This window comes from Pelodiscus sinensis, chromosome 7, assembly GCF_052426305.1.
Source record: "Pelodiscus sinensis isolate ZL-2025 chromosome 7, ASM5242630v1, whole genome shotgun sequence".
NCBI classification, from domain to species: Eukaryota; Metazoa; Chordata; order Testudines; family Trionychidae; genus Pelodiscus; species Pelodiscus sinensis.
The window spans coordinates 69339453-69365169 of record NC_143058.1 but is presented as its reverse complement, the minus strand read 5'-3'; the positions used below and the strand labels follow the sequence as shown (position 1 = coordinate 69365169).

Below are 25717 nucleotides of genomic sequence, written 5' to 3'. Positions count from 1 at the left end.
TCTCTATTGATGTTTCAAGCAGAAGGAAGTGCTTTTCTCCAAACACACTTCTTGCCAATAATGTTTTCCCATGTATTGAACAGCCTTACACACCACTTCTGGAAGAAACTACCTCATTTAAATGGAAAAATAGATAAGGTTTCTACAAATGGAAGTCACACATAGTATATTATCATTCCTCTTGTAGAAGCATGGTACCCGTGGGACCCAATCTTGCAGAAACTAAGGTGTTTATGTAACTGTACTCACACGAAGTCCACATTAGTCACACAAATAAAGTTATGCATCTGCTTCAGTGTCAGGCCTCATGTCTGTAACCTGAATTACAAAAATTCTGGGATATCGGAAGAACACTTTCAATATGAAATCTAGTCAGTTAAAAGTACTGTAGGTTATTTAAAAAGTACTTTCACGTACTACAGTCTGTGCCAGAGATTTTTGTTTATTTAGGGGATTTTACAAATCACATTCTCTCCTCCCCTACTGTTATATGCCAAATCCCAGAGGAAACCGACTATACAATGGAAACAGTGAAATTAACAAAAATATTGCCAAATGCAAAGGCATGAAGATGCCAAAGGAGCAAATATTAAAAGAATTAAAGTATTTTCTAGTTCCAGCAATCATATGTGATACTTGCAACACAGATGTGTGTAAATTTTACATTGATAGTATCTCTAAACTTAGTTTTTCCTTTCTGTCCTTGAAACATTCATGTTTATTAAAGTTTTAGTGTCCAGAGCAGCTTAAATATTTATGTTGTGTTGCCCTTCCTCGCCTCTTAAAATAGCAATTCTACTACAGTACTATTTGCAGAAATAATTATATCATATCTTATAAAACATGGAAATTTGTTTTTCAAAAGTAAGGATTTAATTATTCAAAAGTTTAACTGTTAAAAATGAAAAGTTAGGAAAGGGGCAAAATATCTCATTTTATACTGAAACTTTGAGTTTAGGATAGAAAAACTGTACTTTCACTTCTGGCAAAAGCAAAACAAAACACAAACCAGGCATATTACTAATTCTGTTCTTTATGTTTTACATTTTAGTTTACTCATGCCATGACTTATACAATAAAAATGAAATCAGTATAAAATTCAGTATAAAACTGTTAAAAAAAATAAATTTTTTTTTCTTCTGTTCCAGCCATACCACATGGAGAAAGTGATAGATTTGTGGACTGATGCCATTTTATGAAAATCAAATTAATCTGGCATATTTACACTATTCCTTTGGGAAGCCAATCCAAATTCTGACCGCAGGACCGCTGAATTTGCAGAATGGTCAAAGAAAGCAATGTTTACAGAAAGGTTTAAACTCATTCACATCGTATTGCATACAGTAGAATTGCACTAGAAAAAAAAGATTATTGTGAAATCACTTGGAAAGATATGTAGCTTCACACACAAAAAAAAAACCCACACAAAATACAGATCTTATGTTTTCCCAAGCCATTAATCGATATGACATACAATTAACAGGAAATCTGAACTTCTTGAAAGTTTTAGCAGTCTGGGATTGGGAAGCAGTGTAAGTAGCAGCATACAGATTTAGGGAGGATATGGGTCCAGGAACTGAATTTGATTTTTGTTTTGTGAAGTCTCATGCAAGGAATTCCATCCAACAGTGATCCTTGACAAAGAGCTCAATGACAATTAAAGGGATGCATAAGTTCAGTGCCAATGAGTTTTTGCTCCTTTTTTTCAGGTGCACCAGTAACAATAAGTAGGAGAAGAAAGGAAAAGGAGTGAAAGGAAACAGACCAAGTGACCTTGCATTTTCTTTTCTACATCCTGGTTTATTTTAAACATCAAAACATCATGACTAAACACACACATCCAAATAATGTATGTTCCAAAAAAAAAAAATCTCTATCTTTAGAATGCAATAATTCGTAGGTGTCCAATTGCAATATATTGGAAAGTATGAACTACTTCAAAGGTTCTTGAACACAAATAGAAATCAAGGTAAAAGACCTTCATTTTCTTCAAATACCCCTACTATCCTTTTAGTATGATCATTTTAAATCAGGGATCAGCAACCTTTTCAAAGCAAAGAGCCAAACTACATCAAAATTCAGAACAAGTGGTCAACAAAGAGCAGTATAAGAATGCCCATTTTCATGACTGAAAATACACAACTTAATATTATTGATATTTAACATGATTAAGAATAGCATAAATGAAACATTGTACTCAGACTTTATTAATGGGATTTGTGTTGCTGCATCTTTTCATATATTTCTTTGAAGTTTATATCATAACTGGTCAAACCCAGATTCATGCTAACATTCAGGCTGTCTTCTGTCAATCTTATGGGAGGGGACTGGGATGTGAGGGTGCAGGAGTTTGGGGATGTGGGAATATGAGATGTTCAGTGCAGGGGGTTCAGGTGTATAATAGGCTCAGGGTTGGGGTTGCGGGGAATGCAGGAGTCTGGGGATGTGGTGGTATGAGGGGCTCAGGATTCAGGTGTTAGGGCTTGTGGGGGTGCCAGAGTGTTATGACTCTGTAGCCAGAGGGGGGCTGGACCCCAATTGGGGGCTTGTTGAACAGGTTTAATTTGTAATTAAAGTAAAATACTATGTACAACACAAAAAGTTTCAACATTGTTTTTATTTACGGCAGGGATGGGGAACCTTTTTTGGACTGGGGTCACTGATCCACAGGAAAAAAAATCAGTTAGGGACCACACAAGTGAGAAGCAAAAACAAACAAACAAAAAAACCCCACAACCCACGACCACACATCTTTCCAAACCCCCCCAACGGAAACACCTCACTTCCTGGGTGCTCCAGCCCCATGGGGAGGGTAGGTAGGACTGAGGTTCAAGGCTTCATGATAGATTGACTCTTCTCAGGGATTTTGTGCCCCGCCTCCCCAGGCTCTGATGTGGGGCCAAAAATGAGGGGTTAAGTGTGCAGGACAGGGCTGCCAGAGAGTGGGATAGGGATGGGGGTGCAGGAGCTGGGCAGGAGGTGGGGTGCAGGAGGGGATGAGGGTGCAAGTTCGGGGGGGAAAAGTAGGGTGAAGGAGTAGGCTGGGAGTAAGTGTCTGGCCTGGGGGGAGGGTGCAGGAGCAGGCTGGGGGCAGCGTCTCTGGCCAGGGGGAGGGGGCAGAAGCGGGCTGGGGATACAGGGGGGCCTCTTGCTTTTGTGCTGTGTAACACAGCCTCCTGCTGCTCCCATTCGCGAGACTCCGGCCAATGGGAGCAAAGGGAAAAGAAAATGGCAGCGCACACAGTCATTTTTGGCTCTGCTTATTCCCCACACGCCAGATCCGGTGGGGAGGCTCAGAGGCTCAGGGCTACCCCCTCTCCCCCCCCAGAAAGCCGGTGGTATTTCAATCTTGCAGGGAGTCATAAGCTATAGTGCCAGAGCCAGCACCCTAGAGTGTGAATGTGAGTAGCTAGTGGGGGCTGAGCTGACGCTCCAAAAGAGCCATATCTGGATCCCTAGTGAGCCATATTTGGCCTACAATCATAGGTTACCGACCCCTGTTTTAAATTAACACAAAGGATAAAATGTAAGTAATTTATATAGTAACCTGATGCAAAAGTGAAAAGGTACCATTGAGTATATGGGTCAAGATTTCAAATGCTCCTGAACTTCACCTCTAATTTTCCAAATGCAAATAACTGCAGCAGTTTTACCAGCCCTTGTAGCTTTAACTGGGCTACACTTTCCCAAGAGAAAGTTTTAATTCTTTGTATGTAAAAAACCAAAACAAACGGAGTTTGAAACTTCAGCTACATCACCACTTTCATGCTATATTCTTACAGCAATGACTTCACAATCCGAGCGCATCCCAACATTGCTCTAGGCATTTATACCATAGTTTACTTTGTAAACTTCTCCAATTATAGTATTTCTAGGATTCTTTGAAACGTCCAACTAATGAATTGGACAACAGATTGATTTTGCGCCCTCAGACATTACCAAAGGATTATGAGAAAGAGGTAACTTTTGTCACACTTAAGAGAAGTTAAACAGAAACATTTCACCACAATTACCATTAAACGGCTACCCTCCCAAAAATCCCACCTTAGAAGTACTAAGGAGACAAGCAAAAACAACCATGTTGTGCCTCAATCACAACTAAACACTTCTCTTTGATTTTAACCCACCAAAGTAAGATCATTTCAAAAGTAGAACCACCATTTTTCTGGACATGTAAGGAATCTGAAGCACTGGTGATTTTCTTACTGAAAGAAGTGGGGTTTTAATACTGAAAATCTACATTACAATAAAACAATTACAAAAGACACTCTTTATAAATTTTACATGGTTTCACCAACAGGAGAGTAATGAGACTCTGAACTTTGCTTTATCTTCACTTTATTTTTGCTTGGGTTTTCAGCACTGCATATCTAGTGTCTTAACCTGTCTTTGAAGGCAGGTACTTATCTCAGACTGCAAGCACACAATACTTCTCAACTGTCCTTGAATCAACAAATCAGGCAATAACATTCAACAAACCCTTCACTTGAGTAATTACCTCTATCTAAAAACTCAAAAATGTCCCCATAAATCCATGCTTTCAGCTAATGCATCTGGTTTATAAAAGATTAATTGCAATCAGTTACAATGAAAGTTTATAATGCAGTTTTTGATTGTAAAGTGTTTCTGTGTACACGTTACATCAGGCACAAAAAACTTTTATATAAAACAGTTTTGAAATACAAAAATACGGTTATAACATAAGAGTACCAAACATCTCAGAATTAGGACAATTTTATTATTATTATATCAATTTATGTACATCACCTCCCCCCCCAAGAATTATGAAACTTCTTAATTCTAAGTATTTTCCCCAAATTGACAACTGCTGCGTACATTCTAAAAAACTGCAAATTAAAACCACAAACTAACTTTCATCCCTACATCAACTATGCAGGCTGTACCAATCATCTCTCTCTTACACACAAAGTGTATTATAAATAATTTTTCACAAAATGTCATGAGTGTTTTATTGCACATTGTACATGCCCATATCTGAAAAAAGACTAACTGTTCAGATAATAACTAAACAGTTTAAATACCTTGCAATTTTCATTATTTATACAATTGGATTTTTCAGGATCTAATGTTAACAGGTAATTTAAGGAAAAAAACAGAATAGAAAATACGCTTTGAATTACATAGCTTTTGTGAATGAAAGAAATGCTGTTGCCTCCTTAACAATTCTACTCTGCTTCCTACTGTATAGTCATTAAAAATATCTGACCTAATTAGAAAGCCTGTTTCAAAATACCAGCTTCTTTACTGCAAATAAAAACCATATGCATACGCTGCATAGGCAATTATACATTCCTTCTGCTTTGCAGAATTAGGTTTTCCTGCACTATATTCTGTTAAAGATCAAGTTACATACCTCTTAGAGCTGATTACAATTAAATTTACTTTTTCAGTCTCATAATTTTGCCAGTAACTACAATGGTAGTAAACAATTAACCCTTTAGATCACAAGCACAGATTAGAATCAAAATGTAATGGGCAGAAGTTACCAATAAGCATCAAAGTTTTTATGATGCAATCTATATATCTTCTGTGAGACAGATTTTTATTCCAATATATTAATAGTTTTTGCATTAATATGTGGGTTTACGGTATGCTGTACTAAAATGTGATGGCTAAACAATGAGCACATATCATATGTAATAGATTTGCCAGTTCATAAAATGCTGCCACTGGACAAAATCTGTATTTTGAGGGTTAAAACTACTTTGCATTAAGAAAGATTTAAAAGCTTATTAGTCAAATATTTCGCCAAGGGTTTCTAAAGCTATTAGACAGGGGCAGCCCAAAAAACTAAAAATTGCACTATAAAAAAAAAACAAGTCCATGAAAGTTAGAGGGGCCACCTGTAGTTAAGGTACAGCGACTTCAAGGAGACGGTTGTTTTTTCGTTTGCAAGTTGGGATGTTGCCATTTTTCTGGTTGCCCTGTATAAACTTCACACATACTTTGTCTTGTCTGAATTGAACCAAGAACCTAGGAAATGGAATAAAATGGGTTTTAATTTAGGGTGGAAAAAACCCCCCACAAGTACAGCAAATAGTCCTTTGTTCAAGGCTCTCTTTCATAAACTACTGTAACAAGAAAAAGGTATACAATATTACCTCATCAAATCATTTATAATAGTAATATTAGAAGCTTAAACTTGAAAATGTTATGTTATATGGTATTTTTGTCCATTTATATTCCATTGTGTTTAATCACTGATGGTGGAAGATAATTGAAGTACCTTCAAATTGTATATTTTTGCAGCACTAACTTAGAAAGGGAACATTCAGAATGGACTGAAAAAGTATGATTAAAGCTTGAAAATACACCAAACATAACATCAGAGATGCAAACTCACATATTCATCTACCAAAGGTTAATGTCTAGATTACACGCACCAAATTTGAAAAAGGTCCCGTGATGAGGCAACTCTTGTAAACAAATATTTTAACAATTGAAACAAGATGTATACAAATATATGAAGGGATTACTTGAAGATTTGTCTACATTGTTCCTTGAGAAAACTTCCAAAAACAAATATGCACTATTCTCCTCCACTGCTAGTAGTTTTGGGGTGTACAATTACTCACCACTAACCATTTGCGGAGACAAGGTCATAAGGCTAATACAGAGAAATTTTAGTTCAAGGTAAAATTGATGTGACAATGTACGCAGGGCAAAGAGATCTTATATTTGAGACATTTACAATTATTCCCCACTTACTACAGCATTGGAACTGATCTTGCTCTTCTACTGGTTTTTCAAAAACTTTAACTACATACATTGCTATAAATCCCTAAAGCCTGCAGACTATTTTAAAGATAATCATGTTGTTCACGTAATAAATAACCATAAACTTATATTTCAATGTTGTATGGCATAAAACTACCCAATACATAACAACTATATAGTAGATCACTGTCTGGGGAAAAGTGGAATAAAGATAATCAATTCACATACTGGTAAACTCTTAGGGTTCCAAACTTTTTGCTTAACAATATTGCAAGTAACCATTAAGACTGAATTTAATGCAGACAAGGATCTCTCTCAGTTTATACCATGATGTAGTGTTAGAACTCTTCTGTTGATTCTGTGACCTATAGAAGATAAATCAAGCTACTGCACATTAAAAGAAAAGATGGTTTTACTGAGTATAATGAAACAAACGAACACTCTAACAGGGAGACATTCTAGATGTGCAGAACTTAAGATTTCTGGAGAATTACTCTTGTAAACAAACAGATTGAACCTCTCTAGTCAAGCACCCTCAGGACATGTCAGTGCCGAACCAAAGAATTTGCAGGACCATGGGAAGTCAATATGGTCTAGCAGCATTGCCATCACTTTACTGCTACTGGATTCTTAGAAGACACTTATGGGTAAATTAGAGCTAAATAGCACAGAACACTGAGACCCAGGGCTGGTGGCTGTAAACAAACTTTGTGGGACCACAGGAAACTTGTCCACACCTATAGTAAGTGGAGATCTGGCTAACCAAAAACATGCCATGGATGTTGCCAGGCCATAGAGCACTGGACTAGGGAAGTTCAACCTGTAGTTAGGTACTTTTATGTAGTTAGGTATTCACCATTACTGAATATCTGAGCGTCTCACAATCTAATGATTTAACCTCACCATACTCCGAAATAGGGAGCTGCTAATATACCCATTTTACAGATGGGGGAATGGAAAAAGAAAACTTCTGAATGACTGTCACCTGTGTCATACAGGAAATTGTGGCAAAGCAATTTTCCTTCAATGCAGGTTTCCCAAGTCCCAGGCTAATGCTCTAACCAGAAATATAATAAAGATCATATCTGGCTGCTTCGTTGCCCCACACGGACTATTGTTTACATGAAATTAAGTGGACTACTTCTATGCTTTGTGGCACAGACAGGTAAGGCACCACAATTATGACCACTTGGAGAATATTTATTCTGGATTGTTTCCACACAGTGTTTGTGGAGTCTAATAACCCTCATTTATTCCTCTCAATCAATTTTCACAGTTCCTTCTCAGTCATGTGCAAGTTTCTGATAGCTGCTGTCCAGAATCGATTCAATTTTGTAATCTGGTTTCCAATACATCCGCTCCCGCTCCCCCTCCCCCTTTTTCTACTGAGTGTGGAAAAAACTCCCTTGCAACCACCCACTTGCTTAAAAACGTCAACATACATTTATCAAGCCTTTCTGCATGTCCCCATCCCCATGTAGCAAAAGGGTATCTGAAGCTAAGAGCAGTAAAGATAGTGCCACATCATTGTTTGGTTCTCCCACAAATCCCTTTGACCTAAAATAAGTCTTTTGTCATAGGCAGATTTTCCTTTCAGCATCTTTAAGAAGCGTTCCAATAGAAGTCAACAACTTCAAACAATTTTTCCCTTCGGCCAGAAATCACACAATCAAACTGACTGGAAAGCTCAGGAGAGGAAGCAGCCTGTGCTTCGCAGAGCTTCCAGTCCGTACACGTTTCCTGCTCTACAATACCACACGCTGGAATCACTTGCTCAGAGCTCCCAGCCACGTAGCAACCAGAAAGCGACACTAAGCAACCACATCCACAGGCTGACACCAGTGCTGCACTTTCCTTGATGCCCTGACCACCTGAAACAACCCTCTGCAGCTGGCTCACCATGTCTGGGGAGAGTTTTGCTGATGAAAAGGACAATACAGAAGACAGATAGCTCCACCTCAGTGCTTCAGATTTGCTCATCAGTTAGCCCCTTCCCCTGACAATAAATAAATGCAAATAGGCTGCGATAAGGGAAGAAGCCTCCACGAGTTACCCCCCACTGCCGCTCTGCAGTTTAAAAGTAGGAGGAGCTGGGCTGCTTGCGCACCTGGCTCCTAGTACATTTAAACTGCAGAGCTGCAGCAGGGGTAGCTCCTGGACCTGGTGTGAGTCAGGACTGAGTTGGGCTTGTTCAATCTCAGCTCATGCCAGGTCCAGCAGCCCCTGTTTGCGGCCAGCCCAAGCAGACAGGGGCTGCTCCGTGGGATGCTGAGCAGCCTCTGTCCATGGCAACCCTGGGCCTGCTGCAGCAGCCAGGGGTGGGGGTAATGGGGGGAGGGAGGGGGCAGACAGCACCACAGGGACTGTGTTGGGGGGAAACCAGCTTTTAACCAGCTCTCCCTCCCCTTTGAAATCTGACAGAGAGGCAGCAATGTGGAGGGGGAGAATGCAAGTAGTCGACTCAGCTACTCGCATATATCCCTGTACCATACCATGACATCTTTACTTCTGCACTGCTGCTAGCCATGGCTCTGCCTTCAAAGCAGTGCTCCCAGCCAATAGCTGCCACTCTCTGGCTGCCCAACTCTTAAGGCAGCACCAGCAGCAGCAGCACCATGGAAGTAAGATTAGCAATTCTGCAACCCCCCTAATACAATAACTTTGCAACCCCCACTTCTGCAATGCCTTTTTAGGTCAGGACCTCTAGAATTACAACACTGTGAAATTTTAGATTTAAATAGTTGAAATTATGACATTTACAATTTTTAAAATCCTACGATCATGAAATTGACCATGAAATGGATCGTGAATTTGGTAGGGCCCTATGTATGTGGGTTACAACACAGTGTGAAAACCTAAATGTAAGCAAATAAAAGATGGTTTCAATTTCTGTTTATTTAATTTCATTGATAATGAAATATGATTTCTGCTCAAATATATAATATCATTTCAAACAAACCTAAAAAAACCTCCACTAACTTTCAAGGTTGTAAAATAGCCAAAAAAGAATACTAGAAATGGGCATAGACAGAAATAGAAAACTGGAATCCCCAATTAAAAGTTATTTTTCTGTCATCAGAAAAAAATACCAATTACACTATGTCCTTTTGCTTATCCACAGTTAGATTTTTGACTGCTGAACCCATCAGCGTGCTGCACTGAAAGAAACGCCCTTTTATAAACAAGCAAAAAATAAACATACTCATCAGAAATCTCGATGTTGAGCTTCTGTTTGGTCTGGCTGAGTGTGGTGCGGTAAAGCTTCGTGGCCATTTCAATAAGGTGATCACTGCTAAACAGGAAATCCCCTTTCCCAGCTGCTCCAGAACCCTGAAACAGAAAGAAGTTTATTATCCTCACAACTACTCTGTGGAGTTCTATATAGCTAAACAGACAGCAGAGCCTCTCCTTCCTATGGCATCTCCCCAAAACCCGGACACAAGTATCCAATACCAGCAAAGCACACCAGTGAGCAAGACAGTAACAACGAAATTTTCTGTCATCACCTTTGGACTTCTATGTTAAAAAGGAACACCATTCAAATTCTGGACTTCGAATATGACCCAATCTTAAAACTGTTAGAATCTGATGAGAAGGTTCTATAGGATTCTAAGTATTGAGAGAAGTCTCTTCCCCCACCCCACGCAGCCCACTAAATTTTGTAAACCCTACAGAAATGTACTGTTTTAGTCTCCCTCTGCGGGCAATATCACTGCCATTCACAGTACTATCACAGTGGAACTAAAACCAACTGCTGATACTAGCACAAAGAAAAAGATGGTTCTTTGAGCTCCCCTCAAGGGGATGAATGGTAAAGTTATTAAAAAATGCAAGAGAGAGTGTGATTAAGTGAACAATAAAAATGTGGGGAAAACATCAAAGGATTTTTAGAAGCGTATATGTACAGAAGCCAATAGGTTTATTCAGAAGAAAAAGAAGGGGTTTAATCTACCTTCCCACTGCTCTTGAAGAGCAGATACACATTTACTAATCTGTTCATTATCCTTCAGTTACGCTAAAGAGCCAGGAAAACTAGCTTTTTTCCTAAGGACAAGGTTTCACTACAAATGAAAACCAGACTACGGACCCTTTTACAAAAGTCTAGTTCTGAAAAGGCTGAAACAAATCACTAGACTTCATTTTCACAAACAAAATGTCACCCATTATTTTACAGTCCCACTACCTAGTCTTTAGCAATCTTAAACCTACCACTTCATAGATGTAGGAAAGGTTTACACAGATGTTTTAACCCTATATGCTAGCAACACAAGAATTAATGTTAAAATAATCTCTGTGTTTCTCATATAGTATACATTTGCTTTATAATTGATTACAAACTTAAATTCTACCTCTTTGAGGTGCACAGCAAAAAAGCCATCATTTTGAGAGCTCATGGACACTTTAGTAACATCACCCAGAGGGACCTCTGACTTGATATGTCCAGATTTTTGATCAGCAAGGAGGACATTATTTTTTGTTAGCAAGAAAATCCTGGATGCACACTGTAAAACAAGAAAATGAAAAACATCTATTCAAATACACATAGATGAAGTCTCCACAACAGAGTAACCTTTAAGAAAACAAGTAGTTCGTATAGCTAAGAACCTTGGCTCACATTTTCAAACCTGATTATCTTAAGAACTCAGAGTTAGTTTAACATCTCTGAAAACATGATCACTTTTAGTTAACTGCCTTCTTATGGATTCAGAAACCTAACGCACCCTCGTTGTTCTTTTTGCTCCATACTTACATGTATAAATGCCATGCTTTTAACTGTAACTTTATAGATACACAATCTGAAAATTGAATGTCAGAGTATATATATAAAAATGAGAATGATCCTGATTCTTCATTCCTGTGCACTGCAAATGTCTACTGAAATCACTGTAAATTTTGGTTACAAATAAATGCATTATCAAGTACATATATTTGTGCACGCACATACATAAGCATTTTGGTACATGTAGTATTTACATACTATGTTGTCCTCTGTTATCTTCTCCTAATACACCACACAGCACTAATTTTTCTAAATACCAACTTTTGTAAATTATATATTTCTCCAAAAAGAATCCTACACTTCCACCTTCTAAAAGGGATAGTTTATTTAAAACAGTTATCAAAGAAATCTCCATCAGTTAAAGAACAATACCTACCTCTTACACATGACTTCTCATCAATACATCTCAGAGTGCTTTACATAAGAGATCAGCCTCATTATACCCATTTTACAGCCAGGGGAAACTGAATCAATAAGCATGTTTTTACCTTCAGAATAAAGGGGGGGGGGACACAATAGCTGTGCATGTTAATTTATAGCAAGCCTTACCTTCCCATTAGCTCTATTGATTTTATTCACAACTTCAGCAATAATGATCTTTTCTTCCACGGCTTCTTTGAGTTTTTTGTACTTGGGGTTCTTGCTGATTTCCAGGTAAGCCCCGTGGAAGGGTTGCCCAACACTATGGAGGACACAACACCACAAACATGCTCAAGTTAAATCTGACCTCTGGGCAAAAGCAAAAATCCCAGAACTCTCACATTCTGGTGCTGGCTTTACAATGATGGTTTGGTGTCAATGACAGCCCCCGAGACACTGTATTTATTTCAGTATGCAGTCCCACCACAGAATTTTTAATTGCATGGTGTTTAACACAAGAATATATAATATCCCAGTCTCAGCACATAGGTAGATATTTTCAAAAAGGGCCTAAAGCAATTTTTTAGGCATTCAGCTCCCATTGATTTTGCTGGGAGTTCAGTGCCTATCATTCCTCTTAGTCTTAGCAAATCTCTCCCTGAATGTGTCAGATTTAGATCTTTCCCCTACTTGGTCTGATAGGACAGAATTCTGACTTCAAAAACCTCAGTTGTACATTTTAATGCAGAATATTACACTCTTCAGTCTAGAACTGTTCCTACACGAGCAGCAGCATGACCAGAGAGAAAGAGAACCTGCTTCTTCCTTCCTGCAACACAAAACGGATTTAGGAATTCCACAGGCAGACGAAAGGACAAGAAGCAATGGACTTAAATTGCTGCAAAGGAGGTTTAGGTTGAACACTAGAAAAAACTTCCCGACTGTCAAGATGGTTAAGCACTGGAATGAATTGACTAGGGAGGTTGTGGAATCTCCATCTCTGGAGATATTTAAGAGCAGATTAGATAGGCATCTATCAAGGATGATCTAGATGGTGCTTAGTGAGGGCAAGGAACTGGACTTGACGATCTCTCAAAGTCCCTTCCAGTTCTAGTATTCTATGATTTTATGCCAACTGGCTGGAGGCCGAAGTAAAACAAAAAAAAAATGGATGTGCCAGGCAGGGGCTAGGGACAGCACCCTCACAGAAATCTAGCAGCCTCCACTTTTTCCAGCAGTGGGAAAGAATGTTGAAAAAAACCCCAAAAAACTATAGAGGAGGTGATGGAAAAACAATAAAGAGAAAGAGAAGAGAGCAGGTAGAGACAAATAAAATCAAAACATACATATTTCCAGGCTCTATTATTTGAAAGAAAGGAGAAAAGAGTGACGCCTGAAAGGGAAAGGAAGCATAAGAAAAGCAAGAGCGATACTGTAATTAACATACTTTTAAATGTATTAAATAGAAAGTTGTTGACTGCTGATAACATTACCCTCCAATATACAACTGTTATATGCCAGTAAAATGCAGACAGTGCCAATTTGGGGGCTTTCAAAGACCACATTTTCTCACCCTGGCTAGTAAACTTAATCTGTCTAGGATCTTAAGAAAATAAGTACTGGTAATTTTTTCAAACCCTGCTTCAGGCAACTGTGCTGCCTGTCAGATTTTGCTGAGTAAGTTTTCCAGAAACACTAGCACCTCCCCCCTCTCCACTGCCACGCTAACAAATTAGCTGAAAATGTTTTGTAAGTCTTTAATCAGTGTGGTTTCATTTCATTCTGACTTTAGGAAGCATTTTGGTCAAAAATATAGAATACGGCTGAAACAAGAAAGATGTAATTACAATGGGTATTGGCTTTCATTTAATCAATTCCCTGTTGCTCAAAGAAGAAATCTTTCCACGTTCAGATTCTGACTAGCAGTCTGGAGAGAAAACTAACACAGGCTACTTTTATGTATAGCTAATGGGTGAGGCTTACTGGTTAACTGGTGGGGCTGGAGTAGCTCCCCTGCCTGCCCTGGGACTGCTCCAGCCCTGCAGGGGCCCACTGCAGACAGGGGCTGCTCCAATGTAGCCCCTGACTGTGATGGGCCAGAGGCCCAGCATCCCGAGGCTGCTCCAGCATCCCAGCCATAGTAGCCTCTGTCTGCGGTGAGTCAGGGCGCCCCATCTGGCCAGGATGGAGCAGCCCCTGCCTGCACTGGGGAAGGGAGGTTCCAACCAGAAAGTGGGCCACTCTCCTCCTAGCTTGCCCCTCTTTAATTGGTTAACTGGTTAAAACATATGTTTAACTGGTTAGCCAATTAAATGGGAATTTACATCCCTATTACATTTATTAAAAACAAAAAAGACGCACCATTAGGTTTGCTTCCCTGAAATCTACCCTTCTAGTTTCTCAGTTCCAGTCATGATTTAAATTTCAATCCAGCTTCTTGAAAGATCCCCAGAACTGATTTTTATCAGCTTGACTGCACTCAACACAAATACATCTCCAGCCCAAAGAAAAATGTAGACATTCTTGCAATTATTGCCGTGATTGTAACTGTGTAGATAAAACCAACTGAAGACTCATCAGAAATTTCCCTGATATTTTCAGGCCTCTACCTGTCTCAGAAACTGATAAGAGTGCAGAGATATGTAAGAGTTTAGGCAGCACAGACACTACTGCCGAGTAGACAGAGTCTCTGGTGTAGAAATAATTACCAAACAAACATGGCCTTGGGAAGATAAAAAGCTTTACAAGTTTCATTATTTAAAGGTATTTCTTAACAGGCTTAACTGCAAAATTGCCTAGTCCTCACATTCCAACACTGGTCACTTTTGGTATCAATCAAGCTACAATAATGGCCACGGCAAATCTGCTAGCGGCAAGTATTTCTGTTTGTTTCCTACTGTCCAAATCCTGAACATAGGAGAAAGGACTATATGCTGCTCTAAAGATCATTTATTCCTAGCCTGTTGCTTTGACCTTGTCGCTCCTCTCTGCAGCCCCTTCTTTGCTGCCTCAGACCTAAGCCTGTCATTACTTTTAAGGCCCTTCACAAGGTATCCCCACCATCAGAACAGCAGTTCTTACAACAACAACAGAAGTCAGAATGCAGGGCGGTGGAATGCCCCAGGGGGAAGCAGGAAACCATTGGGACGTACTGGAAGGACTACGGGGCAGTGGGGGAAGTTTGGAGAGCAGGGGTAACTCCCTGCAAAGCCTGTCCTGCCCTCACCACTCCCCAGATATCTCTTCTCTTGCTAATTTGTCAGCCTCAAGATATCCCTTACCTATGCCCAACACCCGCTCTTGGTAGAGACTCTGCAGTCCAACTCCCAACATCGCCTAACTTTCATTTAATCTCGTGGGGCCCCCCCTTTGCCACGGAGCATGTGCGGGGCTTCTTGAAGCATAGGGCCCGCTTGCCCTGCCCTATATCCGCCCCTGGTTGCCGGGCGCTACGCCAGGGGAGCACCGGGCTGGGGTGGGAACGGAGCGCACGTTGCTCTGGCCCACCTGACCAGCAGAGACTGGGAGCTGGTTATGTGATGCCTCCCTCTTTCTACAATGTGAGCCGAGACAGGCAGCCGGGCAGCAGGAACAGCCACTTTAAAAGTCAGATTGTTCCTCTGTGCCTGGCTCTGCAGGAGGAAAGGGGGGAGATTTGATCGGAGCGGGGGCATACTGGGGATGCCTGCCTTGGGGGGGAGAGGGGCGGAGTGCACTGGGATGGGGGGACTCTAGCGGGGCCTGGGTCTGAGGCAGGGGTGAGTGCCTTTGGGATGGGGGCACTAGGGGGCGCCTGGCTCAGGGGGAGGGGTGGGTTCATTGGTGGTTAGTGTGTGGTCCCAAACTGGAGGGAGTGGTGCAACTTTTGCTTAACAACTTTGGTCTTCCCCTTTCCTCCCCCCGACAGAATTTTTTCCCAGTGCTTTTTGGTGGTGAAGGGGGGTGGTTGGTATTTTTTGATAAACCATCTGGCAACCCTATTCAAACCCACAGGCACCAGCTTTTAATTTTGCCTGCGAGTGCTCAAGCCCCATCCAGCCCTAAGACCCACCCTGATTTCATCCTTTCCCCAAGGCCTTACCCCCATCCACCTGTTCTTCCTCCCACTCCATCCTGGCCCCTCCTCTTCCCCACTTCTTTCCATCCCTTCTCCAGTGTCTTTTGCATGCCACTGAACACTTGGTCCCACAGTGTGCAGGAAGCATGGGAGGGAGGTGGAGGAGTTGATCATTGGGGCCAGTGACCCTGGACACAAATCATTGAACCTCCTCAGAGTACTCTCATGAACCCTTGCACTGTGTTACTGGAGGCCTGTGAAATGGTATCCTTAGCTCAAATACATATTGAATGCTCAGATTTGAAGCAGCCAAGCTATGGCTGGGGCTGAATGTAAGGAGTAGTAGACTCTACTGGTTGCTCCCTCTCATGTGGAATTTTGGCTACTTAGCTGCGTGCAGAGCATGGCTTTTGCCTCAGTGAGTGGGACTGTTATCACTACCCCTTCACCTTGTTCTGTGGCTATGGGCCACTGACTGCCACATCCACAAGGCAAGAGAAGGAGGTATCCAGTCATGTTCACTAAATGTTTATTATGCACAGAAACAACCCTTCTGATATATTTAAGGTCTTGGCACATTATAGCAGTTCTCAGTGCTTACAATTACAAAAATTGGTGGTATTTTCTGAGTATACAATTCTAACGTAACACAGTTAAAAGCCAACAGTTTGACAAAATAAGGCACGAGTCCTCCACGATGCCGGCAACAATTTTATCAAGCCAGTAACTCATGAAAGACAGACAGAGACACAGACACAATCTCAATGTAGGCATTTAGGAGTTAGCAAACTGGTCCATAAAAAAAGTCCATAACTAGCCGTTTCCACTGGTTAAAATAAACAAGGCTTAGCTCTTAACTTCCTAAATCTAGGTATGGGTGCAGAATATTTTTTTTCCTTTGCACCATTAGCAGTAGTAGCAGAATAACTCATTACCTGGCTGGATATAAAGCCTTCTTGTCCTTGAAAAGTTCACTGGCTTCCAATTTTTCTTCATATATAAGCTTCTGTTGATCTGTGAACTGGTCTCTGTATGTTTTACACTACAAAACATAACATTTTAGATGAACCATAAATCGTTCTTGGAAACTTCCTTTAAAGCAGCAGCCATCACTGATGAGATGACTATTCATTATTGCTTAAGATTCATATTCTTAGTATATTTCTGAAATGACTCAAATCCATCCCACATGCCATTGTAACAGCAAATATTAGCAGGGGCACATTAGCCTTTGCCTGCTCTATATACTGCTGCAGTTTATTACACGTATTAGAGATGATTTTTTAAAAAGTATTTTGTTTAAGTGTATATGTTTAGCTGATTGTACTGTCTGCTAGCATCTTAGTGGTAATCCTTTGCAGGAGCAGTCCTATGGCCCTTCAGACTAACACATTTGTTAGGTCATGAGCTTTCAAGGGTACCCACAAAAGCTCATGATCTAATAAATGTGTTAGTCTCTAAGGTTCCACAGCTCATTGTTTTTACATTTGCAGACTAACATGGCTACTCCTCTGAGACCTTTGTAGGGGGTTCACAAGACAAAACTTCACAGGTGTGGGTTTTTTGCAATGATGTACTGTGACACAGCCTTTACAGAACTGATAATAATCAGGATTCTACTGTTCCTTTTAAGCTGGCAGAACAGCATTTTTGTAAATGTTTCATCCTGGAGTTGCTTTGAATGGGGCCCCTTACTTCCAGCATTAACTTCACTTTCTGAAAGCAAACAACTTAGAATATAAACATAATCAAATAATTACCAATAGTGATTAATACACATACACAGATATACAGAACCGTCAAAGTGTGGCTGAATAATTTGGATGTTTGCAGAATTCAGCATGTTCCTGATTTACCATGCTAAAAAGTTACGACAAGAGAATCTTTGTCTTGACAGTTTGCAGAAAATGGCATAGCTGTAAAGATATCATCACAGATGATGAGTGCTCACCAAGTGTCTCGTCAGCACTTAAATAGGTTCTCGCCATTTTCTCCATGAACAGGTCCAAAACAAATTTCAGCTAACCACAGTTCACATGCATAATATTCCACTGAGTATTTCCAGGGTTAGCCTAAGAGCTAACTCCAGTCCTGGACGTGAACATAAGTATTATAAGCCACCAATTAACAGGAAACATGCATATTCACTTCATATTAAATTAAGAGCTGATTGTATAGAGCAGGAGAAGCAATACACTTTACTCTTCTTTTCCAACCACTGAAAGGACTAGATAATGTATGGTTATGTCTGGAAAGTCAAACAGAAGGATTAAAAGAAACAGTTTAAGCAAACAAATTACTGGCACTGTAGCAAATATTTCCTAAAAATACACCCTCCATGAGCAAAAGTGAGGCAGTCAAGTCATATGATCAAATTGTATATCATTGCAGCCAAAATGCATCCTACCCTCCACAAATGGAAAATCCTCTTGAGTTCCTTGTGAGTTGCATCCAAGAATAGGTATGGCCTTGCTGGCCAGTTTTTGTCTATTGGTGATAAAGAAGGCATCTTATTCTTCATTTCCAAGAAGTACTTTTGCATCTGTGAGAAATTTGAAGCAAGATACTTCATTAATCTCAACCTTTAAAGCTACCAAAAAAGTGAGAAATGACAGTTGCTCTCCAATAAATAAGTGTTGTTATTCAATTAAAACTCCTATTGCCTGGATATAATGGAAGTAGTACAGGAGACATCTGAAATGGGTTTTAATCAAGCCACAACTTTATTATACAGATGTCTGGGACTAGTGTCAGAGAAAATGTGCAGTGCAGGTCAATTCATGTTACTTTAAATCGTTACCCAGAGCTCCCGCAGACCCCATTTGATTTCTATTCTGGCTCCCCCAGCCAACCCATGGCTTGGCTCTACCATCCACCACCCTCATAGGAGGGTAATAAGAATGGGGTTGGCTCCTTGCCATACCAATCAGAGGAATCCCTAACCCCCCTTCCCCATTCTGTTCCATTATCCAATACCTCCTTTTAACTCCTTTATCCAGTCATTTATCTGGTTCCCAGATGCCTTCCCTATCAAGTACCTGCACTGAACATCCAGCCAAACCTACTAAATAAGTTGCAGCATATAGCCTATCTCCTTTCCTTATTGGAAAAGACTCTCTCTAACCCTCGCTGTGAGGAATGTGAAAAAACCGAACTCAACCAAAGCCAATCTGGTGGTGCAGGAAAAATTCCTTCCTAGCCCTCCTAAAAAAGGAGAAGCTAGCGTAATGCCCACAGCAGCTCCTAACCCAACCTGATGTTCACCTCCAGTAGAGGAGAAAAGGTGGATTCTGGCTTTGCTTGCTGCAAAGAGAATTCTCCCATCCAATGCTTGTACCTAGTCCCTTTTGGACCCCACCTTCCTGATGAAGTCAGTCAGTGTTGCAAACTGCCTTTTTGCAGCAGTCTCTGACCTCACCCCCTCCACCAGCCATAAGGCATAGGTGTCCTTATCAAGTAAACCCAGCCAACCCCTTTTCCCACTTAACTGTGGTGCAATCACACTTAAGCCTGTTCACAAGTTTGGGAAGTTAAATGTATTGAGAAATGCTGATGATACTAAGTGCAGGCTGCCCATGTCCTTAACTTTTAAACATGTTAGTATCCCTTCTTTACAACAAATAACTAAATGGTCATGCCTTCACGTGTATAATATGATGTCTCCTTTACAAATATTAAGACGCTCATGTGCCTAACACTTCTGGCAATGCTAGAAAACAAAATTTTAAATTAACCTATAATGTAAATATGTACTTACAATTTTCTGAAGTGTGAATTCATAAATTTTTCTTCCAGCATTGGCTCGGAAGAATTTCCTGTATTCTCTACGGACCTGAAAAAATAAAACAAGCCTTCAAAGTGAACATGCACAATTAACATTTATCCACAAATGATTTTAACAAAGCACCGTACATTAAGAAAGTGAAGTGTGAAGTTATAAATGTGGCCCATGGAAACAACAGAAAAATCAGGCACACTCAAGAGGGAGGAAATAGGTCACAGACAAAGATCAAAGTTACATAAGGCTCCAAAAAACGATATTAAAAATTATATATAGTAAAAAAGCATAGGACTTTTTATAGTTTTTAAAACTGTCAAATATGATTGGGTTTATCACAAAGTGAAAATATGTTCACAGATCTCTTGCCCTAAGGATGAGTTGAAGAGAATGGACCTTTTCTAGTGATAATGATGTTATTGAGTCTCAATTGCCACTAAACCAATTTGCGAATTATTTTGTTAATTGATTTTTTCTTTGTACATGTACATTTTTATGTGTGTATTTTATAAATCTAAATAATCATTAACGGAGAAGTGAATTCAGAAGAAAAGAACTATACATCAACTTTTTTCATACAAATGCTCTTAGAAAAATAACAGGAAAATGAGTTACTGGTGACTGATCATAGTAGACAAAACATATTAATTTTGTTTATAATCGGAGATATGAAAAATTTAGCAAACAAAGCCCCATGGAGTGATCAGCAAAAGCCACTTTCAGAGGAAATTTCTGATACTACTTTATATACTAGGGATGTAAGCGACTGGTTGACTATCCGATAACAAAAGCTTACTGGTTAGTCAACTAGTGCCTTGACTAGTTGTTTCCCCCACACCCTTGCTCCCGGGCCGGGAGCTAATCCCGCTGCAGCTCCCCACTTATTGACTAGTCAATGGAAAATCCATCAACTAGTCGATTAGTTGATTAAACTAAATTTAACATCCCTATTATATACCCATTTTAAAAGCAAGTTTAAAGATAGAAAACTGAGAAATTTCTGCCTCCGATACTTCTATTAGTGACCATTACCACAGTATCTAACTTCTCCATCTATTACACATTCGAAACAGAAATTGAGACAACACACCACGTATTTGGACTTTTATGAAAGGCCCAAAATTCATGACAAGTTAGCTGAAACTCATGAACTTTTCTGCAAGCCTAAGCTGAATTAAAACAAATCTGGTAAAGATTTTAGTGGAAATCAGGAAAGAAAAGATGATGCAAACTTTTCTACACAGCAAGCTAATAGTTTTGGCTAATTTTGGTTAGTGTTCTGGGGTTCATGTGAACCAGAAACAAAGTGAAATCCAGGGGATACAAACCTAGCTTAGTTACAAAGCACATGCCACAGGTCCTCTCAAATCCTCTTTAATCACACATTACATATTAACAGATTTAACGGCATGTAAAGTACTTCATTCTCACAAATTTTTTCCATTCAAATTTTTCTTTTCCTCTTCAGTTAAAAAAATATGCATTTGAGTTTTCATATCTTAACTTCTACAAGGGAATTTTTTAATGAACTGCAGATATTTTCAGTAAAACCTGTATGTTCCTTATGCTATTAAAGTTTAGACTTCTCTAATTAGCACACAACCACCATTGGCACGCAGTGCCAGATTTATGCACAGACTGAGTAAATTGCATTTTAGGGCCCCAGATTACAAGGGGCCTCTAAGTACAAAAAAACTACTAGTCTTTAGTTGCATCCTCGTCTCTGTACTGGTCTACATGCAAACATAAAACTTTATTATTTCTATTTTCATTGTCCTTTCCATTAAAATAACGCACATTTTTTGGTAATGCTATGGGGCCTCTTAAATTTGACAATGGCTGGGGCCTCAGCATGTCTTAATCCAGCCTTGTTGGCATGTTAGGAATAGATATTATCCACACCTATAATCAGATTAACACCTTCAATCCCACTCTGACAATATTGACTGCAAAATATTTAAAAAATTACTTCCTTGTACACACAGCCACTGTCTCTCACTGAATGCTAACTGAAATTCCTTAAAAGCCAAGTTATTACTTAAGCAACAGTCTGTGAGCTTTTTTAAAAATGAGAATACTGCAACACACACAAATACCCAGCATAGTAAGAAAGTCAGCAACAACTCAATTCCTTGGCAGACCAGTACTAGAGAACCCCAAATCTGGAAAGCACTGCACATACTATTAAAATCCAATGTCCTATAAAAACAGAAAAATAAATTAAAAAATAAATTCAGAAAAAAATGATCCATCTCTGTTTAAGATGCTAATGATCATGAATGAAATAGGTGAAAGTGCATTGATTTAAAAGATACTAACTCAAAAGCTCCTCTCTACAAAGATCTTAGAAGAAAACAGCTATTCAATCAGCCTTTCCTTCCTCCCCCCAAAATCACACTGTGTTGGTGTACAAATGATTATGCATAGCTAGGATCTTGCGCTCAAACTCCATGTATATTAATATTCTGACAAATTGTGTTAAGTGGGGTGAGAAAAGTCCATTACTGATAGAAATAAAACCATAGTATATACAGAAAAGGTATACCCTTGCCATATAATATGTTAAAGGTTTTGGTTTTACTGAAGTTAGCTTTCATTTCAAAAATAATGCTCAACGTGCAGCAGTTTTTAGAAGGGACATTTTCTTGGTTTCAAATTATAAAAACTGACCTACTTTGACAATAGTAAAGCATGATTCTAATCTGAAGAGTGACTTCTTAAGAAATGGCACCTTCATATCCCCTACTTGCCTTCCCATATGTATACTGACTCACATTTTTCATTTAGTCACCATACGTTTTCATTACATTTTATCCATGTTCGCACAAAAGCAATGAAGCGTACCTGAAGGGATATAGCTTATGTAGTGTCAGTAGAACTGTCAACATTTCAACTGTCAAGTCAAATTCTGTCCCCATTTACAGTTGTATGGCTCCATTTTGGCCTAGAGAATCTTTATTCGCAGTGGTGATGATCAAGCCAAAAAACAGCACTCGGTTGGTTTCTCAGAACTCAGTGGTCAAGGACAGCAGTTTAAAAACATTTAACTTGCAAATTAAGCCAAGGTGATATACAAGCACCTTGACACGAACATGGAAGCCTATAAGATGCCATTTTTATTCTCTATTTACAGAATAGAACTATACTTTACTAATTGCAAATGTGTTTTCTTTTGCAAACCAATCCTCAGTGTCGAGGGATATAGAAAAATATATGAGTTGGCAGATTTTAATATTCACTGAAGAGATGTCACAGCATGCAATGCTGCATCATCCAAACAACTCAAGAAATAATGACTGGACACTATGCTTAACTCTAGGTTATACTTTGGCCATCCCACGTACATCAATAGATCTAAAATGAGCAGCAGTCAAAGCCAAATGGTCACACCCTACTTTCCACTATAACAAGGGTCAGTCAAGAAAAGAAAATACTTGTTTGTAATCTTTCATGATGGGATCCTTGTCACAGTAGGTCACATTTTAAGTCAACAACCATGACTGTGTCTCTAATTTAAAAAGTTATCTTCCACTAAAAAATTTAAACTTCTACTAAAAACAAGGAATGTCTTCATATTAAAGACAGCTGTAAATGTAGCACAATTGTTTAAAATGGTTACAAATGCCATTTAACAGACATTTTCAGATTAAGGATTTTTCAAAAAAGTGTCCATGACAAAACTAAGCAAAAGTAAGATCATGCTTGCTAGTGATCCCATCCAATCCATAGTTTATTATGTGTTAGTAGATGCCACGCTTTATTGAGTTCATTGTTGACACAAGGGAGTGATTGAAAGTACCTTCAGTCCAAGCCAGTAAGCCCAAATGACTGCAACAGCATGCTTACGCCTAGCCTCCTCCTTCAAGCGTTTCAATTCCCTTCGAGCCTAAAATGTTTAGATAGTGAATAAAGGAGACAGCCCAATGCAGATAGCACAATGACCAGGCAAAAGATCCTCCCAGACAGAACAGCTGATTTATGAATAAGATATAGAAAGATGGAAAACCAGCAACCATTAAAACCCAATGGGTCAGTGTGGAAATGGTGTTAAGGCATCAATATAGTTAATAAAAGCCTCTACACTGCTTCACTAATAGAAAAGGTAAGAATTACACAGGCTCCATTATTTGCTATGAATAGTTGTATAAGATCTGCCATGCATGTCTGCCAATCATTGAAGAGGAGTGTGTGATACTTAACAAAGTTTTCCCTCCTGTTACAATATTAAAGTGATATTTAGGAAAGTAAAGTCATACTATATATACAACTCCTCCAGTGACAAGTACCTGAGCACAGTATGCTCAACAACTTAAATAACTAATTATTTTTGGTCCCAGTCCCAACTTCAAATAAAACAAACCTCCCCCAATTTAACTCAATATTTAGAACTTTCATTTCTGGGATTTAGTTAAGATTCCAATATATATTCTTCCCCAATCTCTTTCTGATTCTCCACACGATGAAGACAGAGGCAATGTCACAGCACCAAAAAGCATGACTTCATCAGTGCACAACAAGGAGACAGGTACATGAATTTCATCTATTTAGGAAAGCAAATGCCAAAATATTTTACATAAAAATGTGAGATTCTGTTAAGCTATAGTTTTTACATTTCACAAGGTATTAGTAGATTAATTTTTCAGTTAAAGACACAAGACCAACAAATAAGTAGTTTCAATTGGCTTGGATAGGATACAACAGTAATAGTAGTTATAGCTTTCATGTACTTGCAGTATTCATATCTTGTCAAGTATGCTGAAGGAACTATGAATCCACTTTCACTTTTGCCACTTGCCTTTTGGATACTTTTCCATTTTAACAATAAAGGCTATACTCTATTAATTTAGATTTTTATAAAAGATACATTTTAGAGCATTCAGGATGGTACACAAATTCAGGTTTTCAGTATACGATATATTAATGCTAAAAGGCACTGCATAGTCAATATCTGAGTTTTGAAGAGGAAATAATTTTTTTATAAATATATTAAAAAAAACTTTACTTGTGGGATGACAATGTGACATCATGTCACTCTGCATCCTACAGCTCCTCCCCCCTCAACAACCCAGCCTCCTCCCTGCTGCTAACCCCATTAGCTCAGAACGAGGCCTGTGTCGCCCCAGCCCTTCTCCACCAGCCAAAGGGGACCAAAAGAATGAGGCTTCACCACCCCAGCCCTTCTCCACTGACTGGAGAGAGGCAGAGAAGCCCAGGCTGGCAACAGGGGAAGGTGGGTGGGGGGGGGGGGCACAAGAGGCCCAGGCTTCCCTCCCCAGAGGTGGTGGGGGCAGGGCAGGTGTCAGAGGCTGGGGCAGCCCTGGCCCTCCCCAATAGCTGTGGGGAAGAAAAGGGCCTGCCTACCCCCAGAGATGGGGGGGTTGGCGAGTACAGTGAGCAGGGGGCACAGCCCCCTTTGTGTGTATATATCTATATGTAAATCACTGGTGATAAATGGATCCTGAAGCCTTTGCTTTAATTTCCCTCTTAGGAAAAGAGAGCTTCCTAAAGTGACAGGAAGTTGTCAGATACTGGAAATTTCTAATAACCCTGAGAAGCCAAATTAGATTGGTTACAATGAAGATTACGTCTGAGGGCACGCAAATTGTTGTTTAAATACGTTTGATTCGTGTTTACCTACAAATAGCCCTATTAAAATGTGCAATAAAATAAAAACCAAAGTGCAACATATTTAATCAGGTACTGTAATACAGAATAAATTTTCATTTGTCATTTTTTTAATGGTAAAATACATCTTCCTTGAAAAGCTCTACATTAGTTTGCTATTACTGCTACTGAGCTATTTGCACAACAGATGTATCACTAAGGCATTAAACATTTCATCAATTGTTTTATATGTTGGACAATAATAAACCTGATCTCTCTCTCTCTCTACATTTTATATACATACACACACACACACACACACACACACACACGTGTGTGTATGTATGTATGCATATAAAATGAACAAATTTACATAAAATAAATGAGGGAAAACATGTGT

General features: G+C 39.4%; 1 protein-coding gene across 4 annotated transcripts in view; it reads right to left on the bottom strand.

Annotated features, from left to right (window-relative positions):
- Window positions 1-4321: 4321 nt before the first annotated feature.
- MYO1B (myosin IB) overlaps window positions 4322-25717 on the bottom strand; it is a 195752-nt gene continuing 174356 nt past the window's right edge. For 2 of the 4 annotated variants that reach the window (XM_075934204.2, XM_075934206.2), the window contains 8 exons: window positions 23513-23599; window positions 19693-19767; window positions 18343-18477; window positions 16871-16977; window positions 12068-12200; window positions 11088-11240; window positions 9941-10068; window positions 4322-5994 (listed from right to left, as the gene is read on the bottom strand). In XM_075934204.2, the coding sequence (XP_075790319.2) occupies window positions 5871-5994; window positions 9941-10068; window positions 11088-11240; window positions 12068-12200; window positions 16871-16977; window positions 18343-18477; window positions 19693-19767; window positions 23513-23599 (942 nt within the window). In that variant the 3' untranslated portion in view covers window positions 4322-5870. The remainder of the gene's footprint in view (window positions 5995-9940; window positions 10069-11087; window positions 11241-12067; window positions 12201-16870; window positions 16978-18342; window positions 18478-19692; window positions 19768-23512; window positions 23600-25717) is intronic. The other 2 variants (XM_075934205.2, XM_075934207.2) reach the window with 1 other exon arrangement.